The sequence below is a fragment of the Hemitrygon akajei genome, chromosome 23 (assembly GCF_048418815.1).
Source record: "Hemitrygon akajei chromosome 23, sHemAka1.3, whole genome shotgun sequence".
Lineage (NCBI taxonomy): Eukaryota > Metazoa > Chordata > Chondrichthyes > Myliobatiformes > Dasyatidae > Hemitrygon > Hemitrygon akajei.
This window is the reverse complement of record NC_133146.1, coordinates 35,284,340-35,308,747: the sequence shown is the minus strand read 5'-3', so window position 1 is coordinate 35,308,747 and position 24,408 is coordinate 35,284,340. Positions and strand designations below refer to the sequence as shown.

Below are 24,408 nucleotides of genomic sequence, written 5' to 3'. Positions count from 1 at the left end.
ATACATTGTCTTGGTTTTACTTATTATGAATAAAAACTCTATTCCTTTATTGTTGTTAAGAACATTATCTTTCTGAAATTTCATTAGTGATCTCCAAAGCCCCTCCACTGTCACTTCCCAGTCATTCCCCTTCCAAGCCACTCCAACACCACACTCAGCAGGTTGGAATCATGCTGTTAAGGATTTTCCTTTGATTTTGACAAAACAAGACCAACTTCTGCTTTGAAGCTTTAATTACAAAACACATCCTTACAGGATATTTTACAAAGATCCTTAAGATAAAATCAAACTTAATATATTTGAAAATAAAATACATCAATGATTAATAGGTCAAACAACCAACGTGGAAAAATTAACTCCACTTGCTGCAGCATCCCAAATCCCATTTTTCCAGAGTTCAGAGAAGCACAATTAAATTCAGTTTGCTCAGTGTACTTGGAGAATTAATATTTTTAAAAGAAACACAATAATTGGGTCTAGCTACAAAGGGACCATTTTTGCAAATTGAACACTAATGAGTAAGAGAAGGTGCTAAGAGAATATAACTAGTAAAGCAACAGCCCACCAAACCTATCCGCAGATCAGATGGAAATGCATCTTTTCAACATCCAGGTGGTGCTCAGATGGTAATTGAGAAAGAGCACTCACAGATTCTTCATTGCCAGGATCAAACTTCAAGGCCTTCTCAAAGTATTCAGTCACTTTATCCTTGATCCCATTCAGCTGATACAGAATTGCTTTAATACCAAGAGCCTTGCTGTCTTGTGCATTAACACTAAGTTACCTATCTGGCCACTTCTCCAAATTCATGCGACATTTTTCCCGTTCTCTTGAGTTATACTCAATTTTCACTCTTTTCAGGAAGAGGCGAACAGCATTTGTTTCAGTTTTCTTCTGGTACAGTTCAAATAACCCAGCTTCCAGTCAAATGCTTTGCAAATTCTCTGGACGAATGTCCACTAACTCCACCAATCTACGGTAAGTCTCCTCTGCTCTGGAATTCTCCACACTTGTTATGCAGATGGGTGCAACGTCCAGTTGTGGTGGAATAGATGACCTTCGACGGTGCTCAAAAGACTTTTCAATGTGATACTTGCATTGACTGATCAACTCAGGATATCTGATGTAAGTATATTTCAGCTTACTTCTGTAGCACAAACTGATCTGGTGGTGTAAGAAACAAGAGTGTAGAGTTAATTCAAATGTATGTTTCAACAGCTCAATTGCTTTCTCCACAGATCCCCTTTGTCTATAATATTTTGCAGCGTAGCGATGCACACATGGAAGATCAGAGTTCTTCTGCAATGCTTGTTCAACTAATTCATTTGCTTCCACGTTTTGCCCTAACGTCTGCAGATTTAGAGCCAACAGCACCATGGCCACAGCATCATCTGGATCAAGATCCAGAACTCATCAGAAATGCTTCACTGACTGACTCTGATCACGACTCTCTGGGGTTCCAGACATTGATGCCAGACGTGTCTGTGCAGCCACAAGTCCAAACATCCATTCGATGTTGTCAGGATCTTGCTCTTGAGCCTTTGCAAAGCATTCCTTTGCCTCCTCATAGTATTCAGCACCAGAAGATAACAATGACCATCCCTTCTCCCCGTACACCTCGGGTATCATTGCTGTATAGCGAGGGCCATCACTGAGCGGTTCACAGATCATCTCCAGCTTGTCGAGATAGGACTGGGCCTCGGTCAGTTGTCCCATGTGGTAATGCACCCAGGCAAAGTTTCCATAGGTGATGATGCTTCTTCTTTTAAATCCATCTTTGTACTTCTCCCTCAGAATATTTTCAGCTTCCTTTAAGTTTACAATGGCTTCTTCAAAATGACCTTGCAGACAGTTTATAAAAGCAAGATGGTTGTAGAATTGAGCTTTACGTTTTACACTAAATCTCAGAGAATTTTGGAGTCTTGAACTCATATCGTCCAAGTCAATAGTTTCCTTCTGTGGTCTCCATGTGAAGTGACACTGCAGCTGATCGAGCTTCTCTTTCAATGAATCTCCCGGTGTGTTGCTGCAAGAGAGAAAAAACATAATCATGAATTCCATCTCAGATCACTTGGTGCAGGTCTGACCAGCAATCCAATAAAAAAGCAGATTTATCAACTGTATCAAAGCTGCTGTATTAAAGATGTTTTTTATAATTATGGCATTGAAAACCTGGAAATGCTCAGCCTTCAGTCTGCATCTGAGGAAGGAGAATGTTTCAGATCAGTAACCCAATATGAAGAATTGATTCATGTGATGAAGATGGAAATGTGTCTCCTGAACAGCCAAGGCAGCTGATCTGTTGCTTTGTTACACTGATGGTGGACTTGGTTTTATTACCAGACGTCGAGCTCTCCCACTATTGCAGACTTTTGTTTTTTTGCCAGCAGCCTGAGCATAGCTCCAGATCTCGGTACAGAGAAGTGGTGCTTTTCCCCAGACAGCTACCAGTACTCAGACTCAATGTCTAGAAGATTGAGAACTTCAATAACATTAGTGAGATAAAGCTGTTTTGTGAAGTCCACTGAAGTCTTGAAAATTTACGAGTTGCCAGACCAGTTCACTGAACAATTGCATGAGCAACGTCTCCTGATCGTGCTGCACATTTCTGAAAGAACATAGACCAGCATAGAACATAGAACATGTTGTACCGACCTTTAACCCTACTCTGAGATCAACTCTGCTTCCTGCTTCCTCCCAAAGGAGATGAATTTGCCACACCGTGGATGCAGCTCCTCCATTCTGTCCTGAAAGCTGCTAGGTGCTGAAAGTTATGACAGTTTAGAGTAGCATGTTCCTCTGGTGTATTACCTCAGTACTGAATGCACCCCATAGGCTCCAACGTGCTCAAATCTACGCGGCTGTAGTGTATGGCAGAGTTGAGTCAACTCCTGCTTCTAAAAATGTTGAGATTAAAGATTTGCTTTCTTTGTCACATGTAGATCAATACATACAGTGAAATGCATAGTTTGGCATTATATCAGATCAAAAAGATTTGTGCAGGACAGTCGGTAAGTGTGTCAGCACATTTCTGGCACCAAATGCTCACTAACCCTAACCCGTACATCTTTGGAATATAGGATGACAGTCGAGAACCCAGAAGAAATGCACACAGTCACAGAGAGAATGTCCACATTCCTTACAAATTATCGTGGAAATCAATCCGTGGTAAAGTGATTATGCTGACTGCTAAGTTTTTCAAATGATGTCATTATTCTCAGTCGTATTCCACTGAAGACCCCTGTCTGAGGAAGACAAATGCAGATAAACCGACTTGATCAGACTCCTACTCTCCTACTCCTCTTACCTCTCCTGCCGTGAGTAAGGATTATTTATGATCCCTTGAACTTACTCTTGGATCTGGAGATCAGACAGAACAGAAGGCTCTTCAGAAGTCAGGAATCAGATGCAAATCTTGTGTTTACTGCCTTTTTATTACATGTTAATAACAAAAATAACAGTAAAGCACTGCAGTTCCCTGCACTGTTTCCACCCCAGCAGAGTAACGTAGGGATCTCCCTACAGTCTCGTCATTCAACTATTGTATTAGCCTGTGTGTATCCACTCTGGATTTTTCAAAGATATTGCACTGTGATCCGCTAACTTTGGTAAACCAACTTCTCTATAATAATCTGTACATAAAGATAAACTGCAAGGAAAAGTCCTTTACCTCATGATGTTCATTGGATGGAAAGCAATTTGTGCTCTTTCTCAGTTTGTGCGGTTCTTCTTCTGCTGAGTCTCCGTTGTTGCGTCTGATGTTCGACCTGACAACCCTTTATACTATCCATTACTTCCTGATTATCACCAGAAACTCAAATTCAAAGTCTATTGATAACACTGAGGCAATTGAAAATAATTTGGAAGCATTTTCTGCTTCAGCATTGCTTAGCCATAGAAATAATCTACGTGTCAGCAAAATGCCAGTGTAATGGATTGTTCTGACCATTCCTTATCAATTAATTATAATTTTCACTTTTTCTAATTATCAGCAATCTGCAATTCTGGTCACAATTGTAGTGCCCTGGTTGACATCTTTACTGTAGGTATTTCATTTATCAGTTCTGTAAGAACAGTTTGTTCTGCTTTCAGTCTGTTTGGGTTATTGATGAAGATAAGTGATGTTGTGGAATGTGTGCCATCTAATTAGTGGGAGGTTTCCTTTGTGAGGGACAATAAGGTAGGTCTTGTCTCCTGTATTCTTCACCATCTACACCTCGGACTTCAACTACTGCACAGAGTCTTGCCATCTTCAAAAGTTTTCTGATGCCTCTGCCATAGTTGGATGCATCAGCAAGGGAGATAAGGCTGAGTACAGGGCTATGGTGGGAAACTTTGTCACATGGTGCGAGCAGAATCATCTGCAGCTTAATGTGAAAAAGACTAAAGAGCTGGTGGTGGACCTGAGGAGGGTTAAGGCACCAGTGACCCCTGTTTCCATCCAAGGGGTCAGTGTGGACATAGTGGAGGATTACAAATACCTGGGGATACGAATTGACAATAAACTGGACTGGTCAAAGAACACTGAGGCTGTCTACAAGAAGGGCCAGAGCTATCTCTACTTCCTGAGGAGACTGAGGTTCTTTAACATCTGCCGGACGATGCTGTGGATGTTCTACGAGTCTGTGGTGGCCAGTGCTATCATGTTTGCTGTTGTGTGCTGAGGCAGCAGGCTGAGGGTAGCAGACACCAACAAAATCAACAAACTCATTCATAAGGCCAGTGATGTTGTTAGGGTGGAACTGGACTCTCTGTTGGTGGTGTCTGAAAAGAGGATGCTGTCCAAGTTGAATGCCATCTTGGACAATGTCTCCCATCCACTCCATAATGTACTGGTTAAGCACAGGAGTACATTCAGCCAGAGACTCATTCCACTGAGATGCAACACTGAGCATCATAGGAAGTCATTCCTGCCTGTGGCCATCAAACTTTACAACTCCTCCCTCATTGTGTTAAGACACCCTGAGCCAGTAGGCTGGTCCAGGACTTATTTCCACATGGCATAATTTCCTTATTATTATTTAAATATTTATGGTTTTATATTGCTATATTTCTACACTATTCTTAGTTGGTGCAACTGTAACAAAACCCAATTTCGCTCGGGATCAATAAAGTATGTCTTTCTGTCTGTCTGTCTTGGGCTTGTGTTCGGTGGGAGATGGAGAGAGAAGATGCTGGGGAGAACCGGTTATAACGTAAGATCCAGTGGTAGACCAGCTCGTTCGAGATGGATTGTGAGTGATGCACGGAAGGTGGTGTGTGATTTCACGCTGACCAACGGCCCAGCGTGTGAGTAACAGAGAAGTTCAGGATGAGCTGCACCTTGTGCACATTTGCCTGTTTAATGAGAATGGGCCATTTTCTTTTTGTTTTTCTTTACATAGAAACTGAGGCTACATACACACTACGCCAGATAAATCCATAGCTGAAGCTTTTTCTCTTTGTTTTTGCCCTCTGTCCACAATAAAACGGTGTTTTCATCCCCTGAAACCGGAGTTTTTCAGAAACGCTCTCCAAAGTGTGTAATTTTGAAAACACCACTCAGGCAGATCAGTGTGGACGAGTAACTGGAGAAATCTGAAAACACTCTCAGATGGCAGCACACCATTTCACTGTTTTTCTGAACGCAACCTAACAATTTCAGAACAGATGGCAACGAGTCAGAACCCTGAAGAGTTAGAAATGTACTCACCAAATACTTTGACCCATAACTTACTGAATCAATAAGTATACACACTTTGCCCTGTTTTCTGTCCTTGCTTGTACGAAGGTGGTTTACCTATTTATGCAAGTACTTCTCTGACAATAGATGTGTAACAGCCTAATGTAACATTGTTTGGAAATACAAGATACTACTGATGCAGACATGGTTTACACATTTATCAAGTGCTTTATTAATGCAACAGAGTTTGTCAGTTTTTCAATGTTCATCATCAGCCTGTTCATACTGTCCGTGAACTCCTTGTTGGTTGCCTCCATACACTCCAGTATTTGCTTTTGTTACTTTTAAGTCTTTCTGCGCGAGAGCCAGCAGCTGCTCGTTGTTTAAGTTTTTCTAGTCTATAACTGCACAAACGCACACTTTCACGGTGAGATTCAACACCAAACATGTAGCTTGTTTTCGGTAGATGTGTCCTGTGCATGCGCATTAGGAGGAGATTTGCCAAAATCTCCAATTCAATGTGGACGGAGATATTTTTTAAAACGTATAGTGTGGAAGCCTATCATTTTTACATGAAACCGTCCTTTTCAAAATTATTTGGTCTAGCGTGGATGTAGCCTTAGAAAATCTAAAGCACAATACAGGCCCTTCGGCCCAAAATGCTGTACCGAACATGTCTTTACGTGAAAACTACCTAGGTTTACCCATAGCTCTCTATTTTGCTGAGCTCCATGTACCTATCCAGGAGCCTCTTAAAAGACCCTATCATATCTGCCTCCATCACTGTTGCCAGCAGCCTCTTCCACGCACTTACCACTCTCTGTGTAAAAAATTTACCCCTGACATCTCCTCTGTATCTACTCTCAAACACCTTAAAACAGTGCCCTCTCGTGTTAGCTACATCTGCTCTGGGAAAAAGCCTCTGACTATTCACACGATGAATGCTTCACATCATCTTATACCCCTCTATCATGTCACCTCTCAACCTACACCTCTCAGACTGTGAGTGCCATGTGCTCGTTCCTTGGGTTCTGTGGGCACTATCGGAGGTTCGTGATAGACTGCTCTAAAGTGAGTCACCCTTTAAATCAGCTTCTGTGCATTGACCCTCCATTGGGGAAGGAAAGGAAGAAGAAAGGAGTGGATGGTAGAGATTATCTTAGCACTTCAGAGCCTTTTGTGGTAATATGGGATGTGAAATGGGAAGAGTCCTTTCAGTTGCTGAAGGATCTGCTGACAAAAGAGCCAGTGTGAGCTTTCGCAGGCCCCCGGATGCCACATGTATTGCTCACAGATGCCAGCAGAGAGAGCTTAGGCGGTGTTCTATATCAGGATCAGGGCACAGGGATGAGAACTGTGGCATTTGTCAGCTGGAGTGTGTCTCCCTCAGAGAAAATCTATCCCATGCACAAGTTGGAGTTCCTGGCATTGAAATGGGCAGTGGAGCATAAGTTAAGTGAATATCTATATGGTGCCAAATTCGAGGTAAGGACGGACAGCAACACATTAACTTATATCCTGACCTGGATGAAATTGGATGCCACAGGCCATCGGTGGTTGTCGGTGTTGTCTGCCTATGATTTCAGTCTGAAGTACCGTCTGGGAAGCAGAAACACTGATGTCGAAGCGTTGTCCCAATGTGCGCATGACGGGCTGGACGGGGACGGAGAGTGGGAGCGCTTTCCTGCCATTGGAATGAAAGCCATGGGCCAGTTTTCCATCACGGGAAGGTGCAGGAAAGACAAGAACAGAATCGAGTGGTAGATCATTTGGGAGGTTCTGATCTTGCCATTCCACAAGATTACTGAAACCAGACTGCTCTGAAGATAAAGCAGTTGCCAGAATTGAGACCCAGGAAGTGGCAGCTGGTCAGCGAGATGACCCGTGTATTGGTACTGTTTGGTCAGCGACTGCGAAAGGGGACATGACCCAAACAGGAAAGATGAAACACTCTGTGGTGTCTCTACTACTGAGAGAATGGCCCAGACTGGAGTTGAGGAACCAGATCCTACATCGGGTCACATCACTTCCGGACCTGCCTCAGCGTTCCCAGGTGGTTCTGCCTGAGAAGTATCCCAAGGAGTGTCTGAAACTGAAGATGTAGATGATGAGATAAGGAGATCTCAAAGAGTCAGGAGTCCCCCAGATAGGCTGGTCTATGTAGCGCCGGGGTGTTGTTGTGTGAATGAAATCACCGGAGACAATCACCGGTAGATACAAAACAGTTTCTTTATTAGACAAAACAAAGTACAGCAGGCATCATACAGAGATGCCTTCGGTGGAAAGGACTGCTGGCCCAACGTGGGGCTCGATATTTTATGTGTCAAACGTCACAAGACAACTCTATATTTTCAATGTATGGTCAATGCTTTCTTTAAAACTACACACAACTTTCACACCTCCTGATTCACATCCACACTGCAGAAATCAAAATGAATTTTAATCAGTATTGCCTCGACTGGGATTCACAGCTTTTAGGAACCCATTGTCCAGAGCTGCACTCCAAATTAAACGCACAATACAGTTTCGGATGTGAAGACTGACAGCCAAAGTCAATTGTTAAAGGTATATATCCAAAACCCAAAACTCAGTCTAACACAGGGAAACAGAGGGTTGAGACTATCCCCCAGTGAGATATGTCACTACTACTTACAGCTGGATTGGAGGTTCTAACATCAGGAAATTCTTTTGAAGATGGTTTTACTAATGACAAGATGAGAAATTATTTCAAGGTCATGAGGACATGAGTTGTTGTGGTGGGGGAGAGTGCAATGCTCTGGTTCACAGCTACGAATAAGGAGATGAATTATACAGCTCTCGTTACATGCACGTGCAGTTCAACCCTTTGAGTGAATATGCAGAAAGTTTGAAGCTAATAACTCATCTCCCTCTACCTTATGCCATGAACTTATCAATCACCCCCCGCTGTGGACCACTTCTGGAGATCCAAGACACTGACTTCTACAAGAAGTGATCCGTATGCTCCAAGACATCTGTAAATGTAGGAGGGGACTATGTTGAAAAATAAAAGTGCTAGGTTTTCTAAAACTGACTCCTTCTACTTTAGGCCATGAACTTGTCAATCACCCCTCGTATACTGTTATGATGTAGGTATTTCGTTTATCAGTTCTGTAAGAGCAGTTTGTTCTGCTTTCAGTCTGTTTGGGTTATTGATGAAGATAAGTGATGTTGTGGAATGTGTGCCATCCAATTAGTGGGAGGTTTTCTTGGTGAGGGACAATAAGGTTGGTTTTGGGCTTGTGTTCGGTGGGAGATGGAGAGAGAAAATGCTGGGGAGATCCGGTCATCGCGTACGATCCAGTTGTAGACTCATTTGTATGAGACAGATTGCGAGTGACGTTTGAAGGGTGGTTTCAGACTGACTGAAGGCCCAGCGCGTGTTCTCAGCAGAGAAGTTCAAGATGAGATCCAACTTGTGCACATTTGACTGTTTCATTAGAATGGCCTCTTTTCTTTTTGTTATTATTTCCTAACTCTTCAGTTAAGATTCATAAACATAATTCCATTAATCATATACAATCAGACAACCCACCTCTCCCGGAAGTTCCGGGAGTCTCCCGCCTATTGATAGCAGCTCCCTGATGCCCACAAATTATATAGAATATCTTGGAAATTGATTTTTTTTTGAGAGAGAGAGAGCGAGAGCGAGAGAGAGAGAGAGAGAGAGAGAGCATCCTGATTGGTCTCTCTTTGTGCTAAGTAGAACTACTAGTTTTCTAATACACACGAGGAAATCTGCAGCTGCTGCAAATTCAAGCAACACACACAAAATGCTGGTGGGACTCAGCAGGCCAGGCAGCATCTATAGGAAGAAGTACAGTCGATGTATTGGGTCGAGACCCTTCATCAGGACAATAAATTGTTACGTTCTTTCGTAATCAAATATCCTGTATGCATACACTCTAGGAGGTGCACCGGGGGTGGGGTGGATATGGGGTTGTGGGGTCAGGGGTGGTGGTGCTACCTCCCTGAAATGAGTGTTTGCAGGGTTGTATGTCTGTACAGTGTACTGTCTATAATTTCATGACACTAATTTGTAACAGGGTAGCAAATTACACAGCATCGTCACAAACTGGGGTTTGGGGTGGGAGAAGCCGTCTCAATCTCACGAGCTGGGCGGGACCGGAGAGTGTCTTCCCTAGACTTACGCAGCCAAGGAAACCAGTTGCCTTTTCCAGTTGTCTGAAAGTCTGGAAACAGATCACATTAAATTTAACGGATCCAGTTATCCGTGCTCGCATCACTGCGATTCCTCAATCTCAAGTAAGTGAGGCTCCCTTCTCTCTGCCCTCATTCATTCACCTCTACACTCGTAATGTAAATCATCTCTCCAGCCACTGGCAAAGCTGGATCAGTTATTCACTGATAACCCTGTGTCCACAGGCATATCACATTGCTAATATACAAAGAATCCGCTTGTGTACATCCGTGGGTGACCAGTATTAACAATGGATGCAGCCACCAGCTATTTGTCTGACCTGGATGCTGACTTCATCAAATTAATAATCTGGTCAAACAAAAAAGGCGCTGCTGTCTTCCCTGCCTGTTTTGGTGGGTGACTTTCACACCTTTCTCTGTTTTGTCGGACATGTTATCCAACTATGACCTGGTTTCCTCCCACTGTCCAAAGATGCACAGTTCGTGGGTTAATTGGTCATTTTAAATTGCACTGTGATTTGTCCTGTGTGAAATAATTGTTTGCTTGGCAGTGTGGATCATTTCCTGGAAGGACTCATTCTGCTCAGTATCTTGAAATAAATGAAAGCCTGTTTGAGCAGACATCTCTAGATTCATGACTGGTTAGCCTCTCACTAATAAGCCAATGTATTCAGCGGCGAGAGAAACACCTTTCTCGAACTACACGCACCTAGGACTTGGGTCCCACCAGACTTGGAGAGCGAGGATGTATCGACCATCCGCACCCCAATCTGAGAGTATACTGTGTAAATACTGACCCCATGCATTTCGCCATCAGCAAGAAATAACAGATCGTACTAACGTATATTGTAAAGAAAGTATGTTTACAAATTTCAGCTTTATTGAACATTTAGGAAAGGTTTACTGGTTGAATATAATCTAATTTCAAAAGATTACTGCAGATCTCCTTCGTTTTGGAATACTCTCCATTTCTTACACTTATAACTGCAAAATCCAGTTGTGGTTCAATAGCTGATATTGGACATTGCTCAAATGCCTTTCCAAATTTATATTTACATTGATTAATCAACTTAGTTTTCTGGCAAAATGCAGGATAGCGGGAGTTTCATTGAAGTTCTGATTGGCTTCTTTATTGTTTCCCTGCAGACAATTTACGAAAGTGAGTTGGGTTGTGACACGTGGCTTGATATTTCACACCGAAATTTCTAGCATCTTGCAATCTGTACATCACATCTTCCAAGTCAATGGTTCCCTTCTGAGGGCCCCACGTGAAGCGACACTGAAGCTGATCGAGCTTCTCTTTCAACAAATTTCTGTGTGTGTTTCTGCAAGTGAAGAAAATTCATGAAATTCGTCCCTTCATACATGATTATTTTTCTTCACATCATTACTTGTAACAAAGCCGAGAGTCCACCAAACTTTAAATAACACATGAATAAATTTCAATTTGTACATATATTGAGCCAAAATGGAAGTTACTTTTATTTCATATTTGAATTATTACCTATATATCCAGTTGTACACCTGAACACCTGCTCATTAATGCAAATATTCGATTGGCCAATCACATGGCAGCAACTTAATGATGGGCCAAAGGCCTATTTTTCTCTGTGTGACACTAGGATTGTCTGACATCTCCCTCTCACCAGTCGTGGAACTGCTGAGCATCCAAAATGGTACAGAAAGTGTTACAGATAGTAGACTTGTAAATAACAACAGAAAGTACTGGATATGCTTATTTGTCTGAAGTTGTTGGAACAAATGACTGGGCTGTAATCTGTTTAACTGGGAGATAATTTTTTGCAATGAAAGCTTATTGGCCTGAAATAATAACTGTGCTTTACTTTCGACGCAAGCAGCCTGATCTGCCTTTAATGATGTGCCTGTGAATGCACAACACCTACACTGTGCTCCAGGTACAGTTACAGCAATGCACTCGGCACACTTTTGTAATCAAGCTTCTGTGTTGGTTAAGAAATAAAATATAAATACAGGAGAATTTACAGTGTTCTGTAACTCATGTTTATTTGAAATAACGATCTTTGAATTTCTTTCACAGCTTCAGATGGACTTTTAATGTTGAGTCGATGGAGAAGTGTGTCCTGTTTTCTGATTTCCTGCTCTAACAGATTGACAGCAATTTCCTGATGGTGAATACAAACTTATCCTAGAAAGGAAACCAGCTTTCTCCAAGAAATGATGCCACTGAAACAACAATGCAGGCTGATGCAGAGCTCTCAGTATCCAATTACCGTACAAAGGCATGCTGGGATAGCAACAGTAATAAATAACTTGGCCCATCAGACCCAACCTGATTGGCTGATCTTCTATCTGTCCACTCTCCATACCCGGCAGCATCTCAGACAGTCTTTTAACTATTTGTGTTTCCCTGCTTTTTCCCTTCCCGGAGTTCTGTGGAAGGAAGACAGAGACACTGGTAGCAGTGATGTTCTCAGAGCCAGCAAGGGCCCCTGGTTTCTTGGATACAGCTTTGCAGGTCTCTAATTTGAAACCTGGACTGGATGAACAAGATTGTTCTACACTAAACTGCACACACCCCATCACCACAGAGGTTAATGTAGCAACCCCTAGAGGACAGTGTAGTGAAGTGACAGAGGCAGTCCATAGTACCTCAACACAGTGCAGTAAGGCCTACAGTGATCTCATGGGTGTAGTTAATGTGTGACAAACAACAGTTCTGTAAAATTGGCTTGTCTCTATTGTTCATATGCCTAGAAATTCCAGTGCATAGCACAATATTTTTCAAGGTTATGAAACGAAATATCTTTAACCTGGAATAAATCATACTTGTCCTCAAATAACTCTGCTCATAACATTCCACTGAATGCACATATATTGGCACAGTGCAGCTGAATTTTGTTGCCTTTCAGGACCAGGGACTACAGTGTGTGCTGATGCAGAACCTTCTGGATCCGGAGACTTGTTTGTGAGGTCAAGCAGCACATCTGCTCTTACCCCATCGTCCTGTCACCCTACCAGAGATAGGGTTCCTCTTGTCCTCACCAGCAGCCAACCAGCCTTTGTGACCAACACATAATTCTTCAAAACATTCGCCACCTCCAATGGTTCCCACCACCTACCAGATCTTTCCCGGCCCACACCTTCTGTTTTCTGCAGGGATTGTTCCCTACACTACCCCCTTGTCTATTTGTCCCTCCCCACTGACCTCACTCCTGGAACTTATCCTTGCAAGCTGAACAAGTGCTACACCTGCCCCTACACCTCCTCACTCACTACCATTCAAGTCCCTAAACAGTCCTTCCAGGTGAGCTGACACTTCACCTGAGAGTCTGTTGAAGTTGTTTACTGTGATCGATGCTCCCAGTGCGGCCTCCTGTACATCGGTGAGTCCCGACATAGATCGGGAGACCGTTTCGCTGAGCACCTACACTCTGTCTGACAGAACATGTGGGATCTCCCAGTGGCCAGCCCCTTCAGTTCCACTTCCCATACGTTCATCCATCGCCTTCTCCACTGTCGTCATAAGGTCACCCTATATTCCGTTTGGGTAGCCTCCAACCTGATGACGTGAACATAAATTTTTCAAATTTCTGGGAATGCCCCCAACCTCCTACTCCATTTCCCAATCCCTTTTCCCTCTCTTACTTCCCTCTGCAAATGGATCCACAACTGCCCAACTGGCAGAGCACAATCTACACAGATTGGTGGCAATATCTCCTCCTCACTAATAATCAACACTGGTGCACCTCAGGCATGTGTGCTTAACCCACTGCTCTATTCTCTCTATACCCATGACTGTAGGGCTAAGCACAGCTCAAATACCATCTATAAATTTACTGATGATTAAACCATTGTTGGTAGAATCTGAGATGGAGGAGATATGCCAACTAGTGGAGTGGTGTCGAAGAAACTACCTTGCACTCAACGTTAGTAAGATGAAAGAGCTGATTATGGACTTCAGGAAGAATGAGATGAAGGAACACATACCAATCCTCATAGAGGTATCAGAAGTGGAGAGAGTGAGCAGCGTCTAGTTCCTGGGTGTCAAGATCTCTGAGGACCTAACCTGGTCCCAACATATCGATGTAGTTATAAAGGAGGCAAGACAGCAACTATACTTCATTTAGAGTTAGAGAGATTTGACATGCCAACAAATACACTCAAAACTTCTGTAGATGTACAGTAGAGAGCATTCTGACAGGCTGCATCACAGTTGGCCATGGGGGCCAAGTCACTGTGTATATATAAAGCGGAGGTTAATAGGTATTTAATTATAAAGTTGTCAAATGTTATGGGCAGAAGACAGGAAAATGGGCTTGAGAGGGACAACAAATCAGCCATGATTGAATAGTGATGCAGGCTCAATGGGCCAAATGGCCTAATTCTACTCCTATGTCTTATCCTTTGATTGCAACAATTTTTTCTAGTTTACTTAGGAAATGGATCATGCAGTCCAAAAGTAGGGTCAAACCATCCAAATTTGAGACAGCTAATCTACTGATATCTAAAATAAATCTGATATCTCCTTCATCTTTCTCAATCTCACCGGCTCTATCTCTGGAGACATCTTATCTGCTGAAGTCTATAATAAACACACAGACTCTCACAGCTACCTGGACTGTACCTCTTCCCCCCCATTACTTGTAAAAAACTCCATCACTCCCTGAATTCCTCTGTCTTCGCTGCATCTGCTCTCATGCTGAGGCTTTTCATTCTAGAATGAAGGAATGAAGGAGATGTCCTCCGTTTTCAAACAATGGGTCTACCCTTCCTCCACCATCAATGCTGCCCTCAACCACATCCCTTCCATTTCACACATCTCTGTCTTACCCCATCCTCCTGCCACCCTACCAGGGATAGGGTTCATCTTGTCCTCACCTACCATCTGACCTGCCTCCACATCCAGCACATAATTCTACAGAATTTCTGCCATCTCCTCTAGGATCCCACCACCAAATTTTTCCCTCACCCCCATTTTCTGCTTTCCACAGGGATCGCACCCTATACGACTCCTTGTTCATTTATCCCACCCCACCGATCTCGCTTCTGGCATTTATCCTTGCAAGCAGAACAAGTGCTACACCTGCCCCAACACCTTCTCTCAAACTACCTTTCAGGGCCCCAAAACAGTCCTTAGAGGTGAGGCAACACTTCACCTGTGAGTCTATTGGGGTCATATACAGTGTTCAGTGGAATTTGAATAATATTTTATTCAAATTTTAGGCAATTGTCCATTATTCTTTTCTTCATATATTTATTTGCTTTGAACTTCTTCCTTTTTATCTCCCCTGACTGAGATGGCACCAGTGTTTGGAAATAGCACTGTCCCACAAAACTGGACAGACTCACAGTTGCACTGAGTGCTTTCAATTGCTGATCATGTCTCGCTGAAAAAAATTGGTTTGGTCCAATGATTCAAGGACCTGCACCTGAGTCTCTGATGGACAAAATGTCAATATGGACAAAATACATAACCCTTGCCAACTTTAGTGCTGTGGGCATGATGTTGTGTGGTTCTTCAGACAAGTCTACCACTTCAGCTCATTGACTGAGCCTGGTCCCCTTGGGTCTGTGTCAATCTACCACATCCCCATAGCTCCTACCTACCTGCAAGGAGTGTTAAGGGCTGGCATTGCAGCAGTGTGGTTGTGTGCTCCAGTTTCCTTCAACTGATCGTTTATTTGTTTGTTGTAAATTGCCTCCAGCATAACTTTTGGAAGGTGAATCAAAGAGAGATGAATGAACATTTTAGGGAGAAGGGTTGGATGTATAAGTTTAAATGAGGAAATCTGCAGATGCTGGAAATTCAAGCAACACACGCAAAATGCTGGTGGAACACAGCAGGCCAGGCAGCATCAATAGGAAGAAGCACTGTTGACGTTTCGGGCCGTGACCCTTTGTCAGGACTAACTGAAAGAAAAGATAGTAAGAGATCTGAAAGTAGGAGGGGGCGGGGGAAATGCAAAATGATAGGAGATGACCAGAGGGGGTGGGGTGAGCTAAGAGTTGGAAAAGTAATTGGCAAAAGGGATACAGTGCTGGAGAAGGGAGAGGATCATGGGATGGGAGGCTGTGGTGAACTACATATACCTGTCTGGACTGCTCCTGTGGCTCCTCCCACAGACCCCTGCTGACTGCTCCTGTGGCTCCTCCCACAGACCCCCTGCTGACTGCTCCTGTGGCTCCTCCCACAGACCCCTGCTGACTGCCCCTGTGGCTCCTCCCACAGACCCCTGTATAAAGGCGATTGAGGCCTGTGCCCGGCCTCATTCTCCAGGATGTAGTGTTGTTCATTCTTCCAGTCAATAAAAGCCGATATCTCGCTTCTTACGTCTCAGAGTGAGTGCATCAGAGGCCTAGGGAGAAAGCAAGGGGGAGGGGAGCACCAGGGGGACATGGAGAACAGGCAGAGTGATGGGCAGAGAGAGAACAAAAAGGGGAGCAGGGAAAAATAAATAAATCAGGGATGGGGTAAGAAAGGGAGGAGGGGCATTAACGGAAGTTAATGCTACATGGGATAGGGTTCCCCTTGTCCTCACCTACAATCCCACCAGCCTCCGGGTCCAACGTATAATTCTCCGTAACTTCCGCCACCTCCAATGGGATCCCTCTACCAAGCACATCTTTCTCTCCCCCACTCTTTCTGCTTTCCGCAGGGATCACTCCCTAAGCGACTCACTTGTCCATTCATTCCCCACCCCCACCCCCCCCCCCCCATCCCTTCCCACAGAACTCACTCCTGGCACTTATCCTTGTAAGCGGAACAAGTGCTACACCTGCCCTTACACTTCCTCCCTCACCACCATTCAGGGCCCCAGACAGTCCTTCCAGGTGAGGCAACACTTCACCTGTGAGTTGGCTGGTGTGGTATGCTGCGTCTGGTGCTCACGGTGTGGCCTTTTATATATTGGTGAGACCTGATGCTGACTGGGAGACCATTTCGCTGAACACTTATGCTCTGTCCACCAGAGAAAGCGGCATCGCCCAGTGGCCACTCATTTTAATTCCACGTCCCTTTCCCATTCTGACATATCTATCCATGGCCTCCTCTACTGTCAAGATGAAGCCACACTCAGGTTGGAGGAACAACACTATATACTGGCTGGGTAGCCTCTAACCTGATGGCATGAACATTGACTTCTCTAACTTCCATTAATGCCCCTCCTCCCCTTCTTACCCCATCCCTGATTTATTTATTTTCCCCCTTCCTTTTCTCTTCTCTCTCTGCCCATCACTCTGCCTGTTTTCCATGTCCCCCTGGTGCTCCCCTCGTCCTTTCTTTCTCCCTAGGCCTCCCGTCCCATGATCGTTTCCCTTCTCTAGCTCTGTACCCCTTTTGCCAATCACCTTTCTGACTCTTAACTTCACCCCACCCCCTCCGGTCTTCTCTGATCATTTTGCATTTCCCCTTCCCTCTCCTACTTTTAAATCTCTTACTATCTCTTCTTTCAGTTAGTCCTGATGAAGGGTCTTGGCCCAAAATGTCGATAGTGCTTCTTCGTATAGAGGCTGCCAGGCCTGCTGTGTTCCACCAGCATTTTGTGTGTACAAGTTTATTCTTATTCGACGAATCTGCATTTGATTTTCTGCAAGAACTGAATATTTTTGCAAAGACTATGATGAGTTACTGAATGAGATTTACTTTGTTTGAAAGCTGTGATGTCATGAAAGGAGTTAAGCTGTGTATATATAATTTCTGAATTTGAATTTAAACTTGTAAATGTAATGCCTGGAACTGAAACTAGAGTTAACTATAACACTTGAGAAAAGGAATTATATTTGGTTTTCTAACTAAACAGGGATAAGTAAAAAGGAAAGTTTAGTCTGTAAGTTTGTAAATGGGGAATAACACTAGATCCAATGAGTTAGAGAGATTGTAGTAATAAAGGAATCTCACTGATTTTAATTAAAAAGGAATTTCATTTGTTTTGGCATCTAAGATTTGCAACCTAAACAAAACATTGGAATTTTGAATTGTTCTTGCTCATGCAAATATTTTGTATGTATAGTTTTTGTCTTAGAAACAAAACCTTATTTCCAAATGTGTGTGGCTTCTGTTCACTGCCTCATTTGATACCAGGATTCCTCTGACTGCCTAGTGGCACCGAGATTAATTTGATTTTCATTTTTAGAATCTTTTTATTGGTACATAATCTTCTACATCTATAGAATGATACAAAACTTCAACAAATTAATATGTACACAATTAATAGAGCTGAAGAAAAAAAGCTGATAGTAATATATAAAAATGGGAAAAAATCATATATAGGAAAATAAAGGGAAAAAAAGAACCCCATCTAACTAAAAAGAAAACCCACAAACTACAAAAAAAAGAAAAAAAAACCCCATTAGGAATCAACTCCCAGAGCAATACGTTTAACCATCATCTAAATATATAAAGAAAAAGAGTCATCAACCACAAATTCATATTTAAAAAAATAATACAATTGCAAGGAAACCATATAGAAAAATTCAAATTAATTGGTTCTACTTCTACGAAAGTTCTACTTCTAATTTTTTCCAAACTGAGACATAACATTACTTGAGAAAACCATTCAATAAATGTAGGGGAAGAGATATCTTTCCATTTTGATAGAATAGCCCTTCTTGTCAACAATGTAACAAATGCAATTACATGTTGATCTGAAGATGAAATACCCTAAATATGATGCGGAACTATTCCAAATAGAACAGTCAGTCTATTAGGTTGTAAATTAATTTTCAGAGCTTTAAAAATTGTAGTAAATAAAGATTTCCAAAAAAATTATAATGTAGAACATGACCAGAACATATGTGACAAAGTAGCTACTTCAGTTTTAAATCTATCACAGTAGTTATCTATACTAGAAAATATTTTAGATAGTCTCTCCTTTGTTAAATAATAATGATGGACAATTTTAAATTGAATTAAACAGTGGTTAGCACATATAGAAGAAGAAATTAAGTTTTTCAAAATTCGAACCCAATCTTCATTAACAAAGGTCATATTAAGTTCTCTCTCCCAATCTTGTTTAATCTTTAGTGGTAAGTTCTCTTTTTGAAACAAAAATAAATTATAAATTCTGCTGATGGAACTTCTCACTAAAGGATTCAACATCAAAATGGCATCCAACAAATTAGATTCATGTAAATAAGGGAACTAAGGTAAATATTGTAAAAAATGCCTAACCTGAAAATATTGCAAAAATGTGTATGAGCGAGAGAGTGTTTGTTAATTAACTCTTCAAAAGTCATCAATCAACCATCACAAAATAAATCTGTAAAAAAAAACAGATCCATTTATTTATCCATAGGAGAAAAATGGGGTCGGTTATTGAAGGTTTAAATGAAAAGTTTCGATATAAAAAACTAGGCAACTTAAATTGTTTAAAATTTTAAAAATTGCGAAACTGCATCCAAATCCATAGAGATTGTTTAATAACTGGGTTAAGGTTTAAGTTTGGAATTTTAGACAGCCGTAAAGGTAATGGAGCTCCTAATATTGAAGTTAAATGCAATTGTTTAACAGCTTTTAATTCCAAACCAACCCATAGTGGTTTTTGGCTCTTATCGAACCAGTATAACCAAAAACATAATTGTCTAATATTCACAGCCCAATGATACAGTTTTAAATTAGGAAGTGTGAGTCCACTATCTTTTCTGGGTTTTTGTAACTGATACTTGTTAATTCTTGGTCTCTTATTTTTCCAAATAAAGGAAGAAATAAGAGAGTGAATTTGATCGAAAAATTTTTTAGTTAAAAAGATAGGTATATTTTGGAAAATATATACAAATCTAGGTAAAATCATCATTTTCACAGCATGGATACGACCTATTGAAGAAAGAGTAAGTGGATTCCATCTAGAAAATAGTAGTTTCATGGAGTCTACTAAAGGAACTATATTAGCTTTATAAAGATCTTTATATTTTTTAGTAATTATAATACCTAAATATCTAAATGTATTAACAATTCTAAAAGGAATATCATTATATGTACTAACAGGAGCATTTAATGGAAACAATTCACTTTTATTCAAATTAAGTTTATATCCTGAAACTTTACCAAAATCTTTAAGTGTTTCCAAAAGATTAGGAATTGATTCCTCAAGATTGGAAATAAAAATCAAAAGATCATCTGCATAAAGAGAAATCTTGTGTATGGTTCCATTTATAGAAATACCATGAATGTCTTTAGCCTCACATAATGTTATAGCTAAAGGCTCCAATACAAGATTAAATAATAAAGGGCTTAATGGACATCCCTGTCTAGTACCACGAGAAAGTGAAAAGAAAGAAGACCTGTAATTATTAGTAATGACTGTGGCAATAGGGTTCTTATAAAACATTTGAATCCATCTATTAAAATTATTACCAAAACAAAATTTTTCTTATACTTTAAACAAATATGGTCACTCAACTCTATCAAATGCCTTTTCTGCATCAAGAGAGATAACACATTGAGGTTGCTTAGATAATGGTGAATAAATAATGTTCATCAAACTCCGAACATTAGAGAAAGAGTAACGGCCTTTAATAAAGCCCGTTTGGTCCATAGAGATGATTTTAGTTAAACTTTTCCAAGTGTTAGCCATTATTTTAGAAAGAATTTTTGCATCCACATTTAATAGCGAAATAGGTCTATAATGATGAGCATTCAACAGGGTCTTTATCTTTTATTAAGAATTAAGGAAATAGATGCTTCATAAAAAGAAGAAGATCAATTACCTTTCTCAAAGAATTCATAAAATATTTCCAAAAGATACGGAGAAAGTAATCTTTCAAATTTTTTGAAAAATCCCACCAAATAACCATCAAGTCCAGGAGCTTTACCTGATTACATTGATAAAATAGCTTTCTGAATTTCATGCTCAGTAATTGGAGCATCAAGCATCTGTTGATCTTCATTAGAAATTTGTGGAAATTTAATCTTATGTAAAAAGCCTCCATTTTGGAGGAGTCTGCAGGAAATTGAGATCTATAAAGATCAGAGTAAAAATATTGAAAGTCTTATTAATATCCTCATAGTTACTTACTATTTCTCCATTGTTTTTATGAATCTTTAAAATTTGTCTTTTAGCTCTAGCTGCTTTTAATTGGGAAGCTAAGAGCCTATTATTTTTATCCCCAAAAATATAAAATTGACTTCTCAATTTAAGCAAATATCCTTCAATAGGATATGTTAGTAATAAGTTATACTGTGATTGTAATTCTACTCTTCTTTTGAATGAAACAACATTTGGAGAGATTGCATTAATGTTATCTAATTCTTTAATTTGGTTAGAGATTTTATCTAATTCCATTCTTGTTTGTTTCTTCAATTTAGCTATATATGATATAACTTGACCACGTAAAGAAGCTTTTAATGTATCCCAAATTACTACCTTTGAGATGTTTCCTATATTACTAAAGAGAAAAAACTCTTTTATCTGAGTTTCAATAAACTCAACAAATTCTGAACTTTGTAATAAATGTTCTGGAAAATGCCAAAATGTTCTGGTAGAAACAACATTTTTCAATTCAAATATTAAACTGAAAGGAGCATGATCAGAGATAGTGATTGCATCATACTCACATTTCTGAACATTACATAAAAGTCCAGGGTCAACTATTAAATAGTCGATTCTCAAATATTTATTATGAACATGTGAGAAAAAAGAATATTCTCTATCACTAGAATACATATGCATCCAGACCTCATTTAAACCATAGTCAATTAAAAGGAATTAATAAGTGATGCAGAATGATTACGGAGTTGATGTTTGGATGATGACTTATCCATTAAAGGATTTAAACAAGTATTAAAATCACCACCCATTAATAACATATATTCATTTAAATCAGGTAATAGAGCAAAAATGGCTTTAAAAATGAGGGATCATTAACATTTGGTCCATAAATATTAACCAAAACCATTTGCCTATTACAAATTATTTCTTTAACAATTAAAAATCTACCATTAATATCGGCTATAGTATCCTCCTGATTATAAGGAATATTGGAATCAATAAAAATAGAGACACCTCTAGTTTTACTCTGGGAGTTTGCATGAAACTGAGGATCCTTCCGAAAATTTTAAAAAATTGATTTTTATCACATAACCTGAAATGCGTCTCTTGAGCAAAGCGTATATCAGGCTGGAATTGGTTTATAACATTAAATGTTTTCTTATGCTTAACAGGATGATTCCAACTGCAAACATTCTAAGTTAAAACATTTAACTCTTTAGATATCATCATGAAACTTTGTATCTAAAAAGAATAGTTAGACACATATCAGGATAATGATTGAATATGGCGGAGATGAACAGCAATAAAAATAACTAGCATATGCTCTGGGATTCCATAATGGGGATATAAAAAACCATCCAAACTACAAAGCCCAGAAACAAGTCCATATCTATCGACGCAATCCCCAAGAAGAGCATAGATGCAAATACAGCTCCGCCTACCTAGGTAATAAAATTTTTAAAAAAGTACTCTTCGTCTCCCTCTACAGAACATAAATCTCATTACAGTCGACATATATCTCAATATAATTAACTTGGAAGGAAAGTTTTTTTCATGTAAAACAAAACGACCTTCAATCTGAAAGCAACCTTCATAATATTAGCTAAAAGGAAGAAAAACACTTCCAAAACAATTCTTGAAATATTTGCACAAAAGAAAAACAATCGCCATCTTTAAATTGTCCAATCTATATTTAAAACACAAGGAAATTGAAATAATTACTTAAAAGATCTTCAATAAATCATACGAATAAAAAAACAATTAATTCATTTAAATGCTGCAAAAAAAAAAGTTCTAGATGTTTCAAATTTAACTACAGCCTATAAACAGTTTTCCCACTGTATCTCCTGAGGTTAAAACCATCCAAACCAGTCTTTTTCAGAGATAAAAATGCATTTTAAGGTAAAGACTTTCTGTGACCATCAAATCTTCCAATCCTATCAATCTTTACACTGCGAGACACTCAAGCCATTGTAAATCATCCAAACTTCAGGCTTCAGACTCGTCGTCATTGAAATATTTGCACAAAAGGAAAAACAATCGCCATCTTTAAATTATACAGTCTTTCTATAAAACGTAAAAAGAAAATCCAAGTAATTACTTTAAAAAAAACTTTACGAAAGCATGCGAACAAAAAACAGTTGGTTTATTTAAATGCTGCAGAAAAAAAGTCCAGATGGTTTAGAATTACCTACAGTCTTTCAACAGTTATCCGCTGTGTCTTCGGAGGTTAAAACCATCCAAACCAGTCTTTTTCGGATATAAAATTACATTTTAAGGTAAGAACTTTATAACCATCAAATCTTCCAATTTCATCACTTTACACCACGAGACAATCAAACTATTTAAATCATTCAACCTTCAGGCTTCAGACTCGTCATCGGACTCGTCAGACAAAGAATTAATAAAACACAATGCTTTGGCTGGATAATCAAAAATACGCACTCCAGAATTTTTAACAAAAAGCCTTAATTTGGCTGGGTTCTGTAACGATGGGAAAAGCTTCTTTTGATACGCTAGGTTCATAGAGAAGCAAATGCAGGAGGTTTCTTAACAATTTCACGTGGAAAATCTTGGGGAAAAAAACGAACTTTTGAACCTTGAAATTGAAATAATCCTTTTTTTCTTGCAAACTTAATAATGTGGTCCTTGTCTCTAAAATGGAGAAAACACATAATATGCCTGTTTTTACCTTCATCCAAAGATTTTAAAGCACCGGTTCTATGAGCCGATTCAATCTCCGAGAGTTGCTAACAAACCTCCGGGAATAAAGGCTGAAATCCTTTAACAAAATAATCAAAGTAATGGGAAAAGGGAGAGATTAGAGGTGGACAGTAAGCAGCTAAATCTTACATGTCCCAAAGCGGGAGACGTAGTCAATTTGATTTTCTCAAAGAGTGCGGTGTCTAGTCACCCGTGAGAAGACCAGTGATACACAGGAGATGCACCCATCTTCATGTCTGGAGAGGAAAGGGGGAAGATGCCAGATTTTAAAACGGTGAGGGTAGGGAATGGAGAACAGTTAAAAGGTGGTCAGTGAATCCAGGAAGGTAGGAAAAATAAAGGGCTGGTGAGAAAGAAACCCAATCGGATCGGAGAGTGGACCTGAGGAAGAAAGGGGAGGAGGAAGGGATCCAGGGGGATGTGATAGAGAGGTGAGAAGAGGTAAGAAGCCTGAGGGTGGCATCAAGAGGAGAACATGGACAGAGATGTCAGAATGAGAATGGGATTAAAACGTTTCGCCACCGGAAATGGTCAACATCTGTACCTGCTAGTCAATTCTGTATAAAAATGACATTCCTCTGTTCAGACTTCAGAACAGTGTGGTGACAGGAGACACACTCTTCTCCTTGTGCACAGGTAATGAAGTATAATTATATTTTATTTAGACATACAGCAAGAAACAGCCCCTACTGGCACAATGAGACTCACCACCCAACACACCTATATAACCCTAGTGTAATAGCAGGACAGTTTACAATGACAAATCAGCCTGCTAACAGGTTTGACTTTGGAATGTGGGAGGAAAGCCGGAGCATCCGGAGGAAACTCACGTATTCACGAGGAGGAATGGAAAAACTGCTTATACACGGCATCAGA

The 24,408-nt window shown here is 40.4% G+C and overlaps 1 protein-coding gene across 2 annotated transcripts; it reads right to left on the bottom strand.

Annotated features, from left to right (window-relative positions):
* Positions 1 to 215: 215 nt before the first annotated feature.
* On the bottom strand, positions 216 to 23,602 carry LOC140715089 (interferon-induced protein with tetratricopeptide repeats 1-like). Of its 2 annotated transcripts, none has more exons than XR_012096055.1 (2): positions 23,501 to 23,602; positions 216 to 2,026 (listed from the first exon to the last, which is right to left on the bottom strand). XR_012096055.1 is itself a non-coding variant. In XM_073026818.1 (2 exons), the coding sequence occupies exons 1-2, from the start codon at positions 3,682 to 3,684 to the stop codon at positions 1,414 to 1,416; spliced, it is 627 nt and encodes a 208-aa protein (XP_072882919.1). In that variant the 5' UTR covers positions 3,685 to 3,701; the 3' UTR covers positions 216 to 1,413. The 2 variants fall into 2 exon arrangements, 1 of the variants encoding a protein (XP_072882919.1); XM_073026818.1 differs by lacking the exon at positions 23,501 to 23,602 and adding an exon at positions 3,671 to 3,701.
* Positions 23,603 to 24,408: the final 806 nt, after the last annotated feature.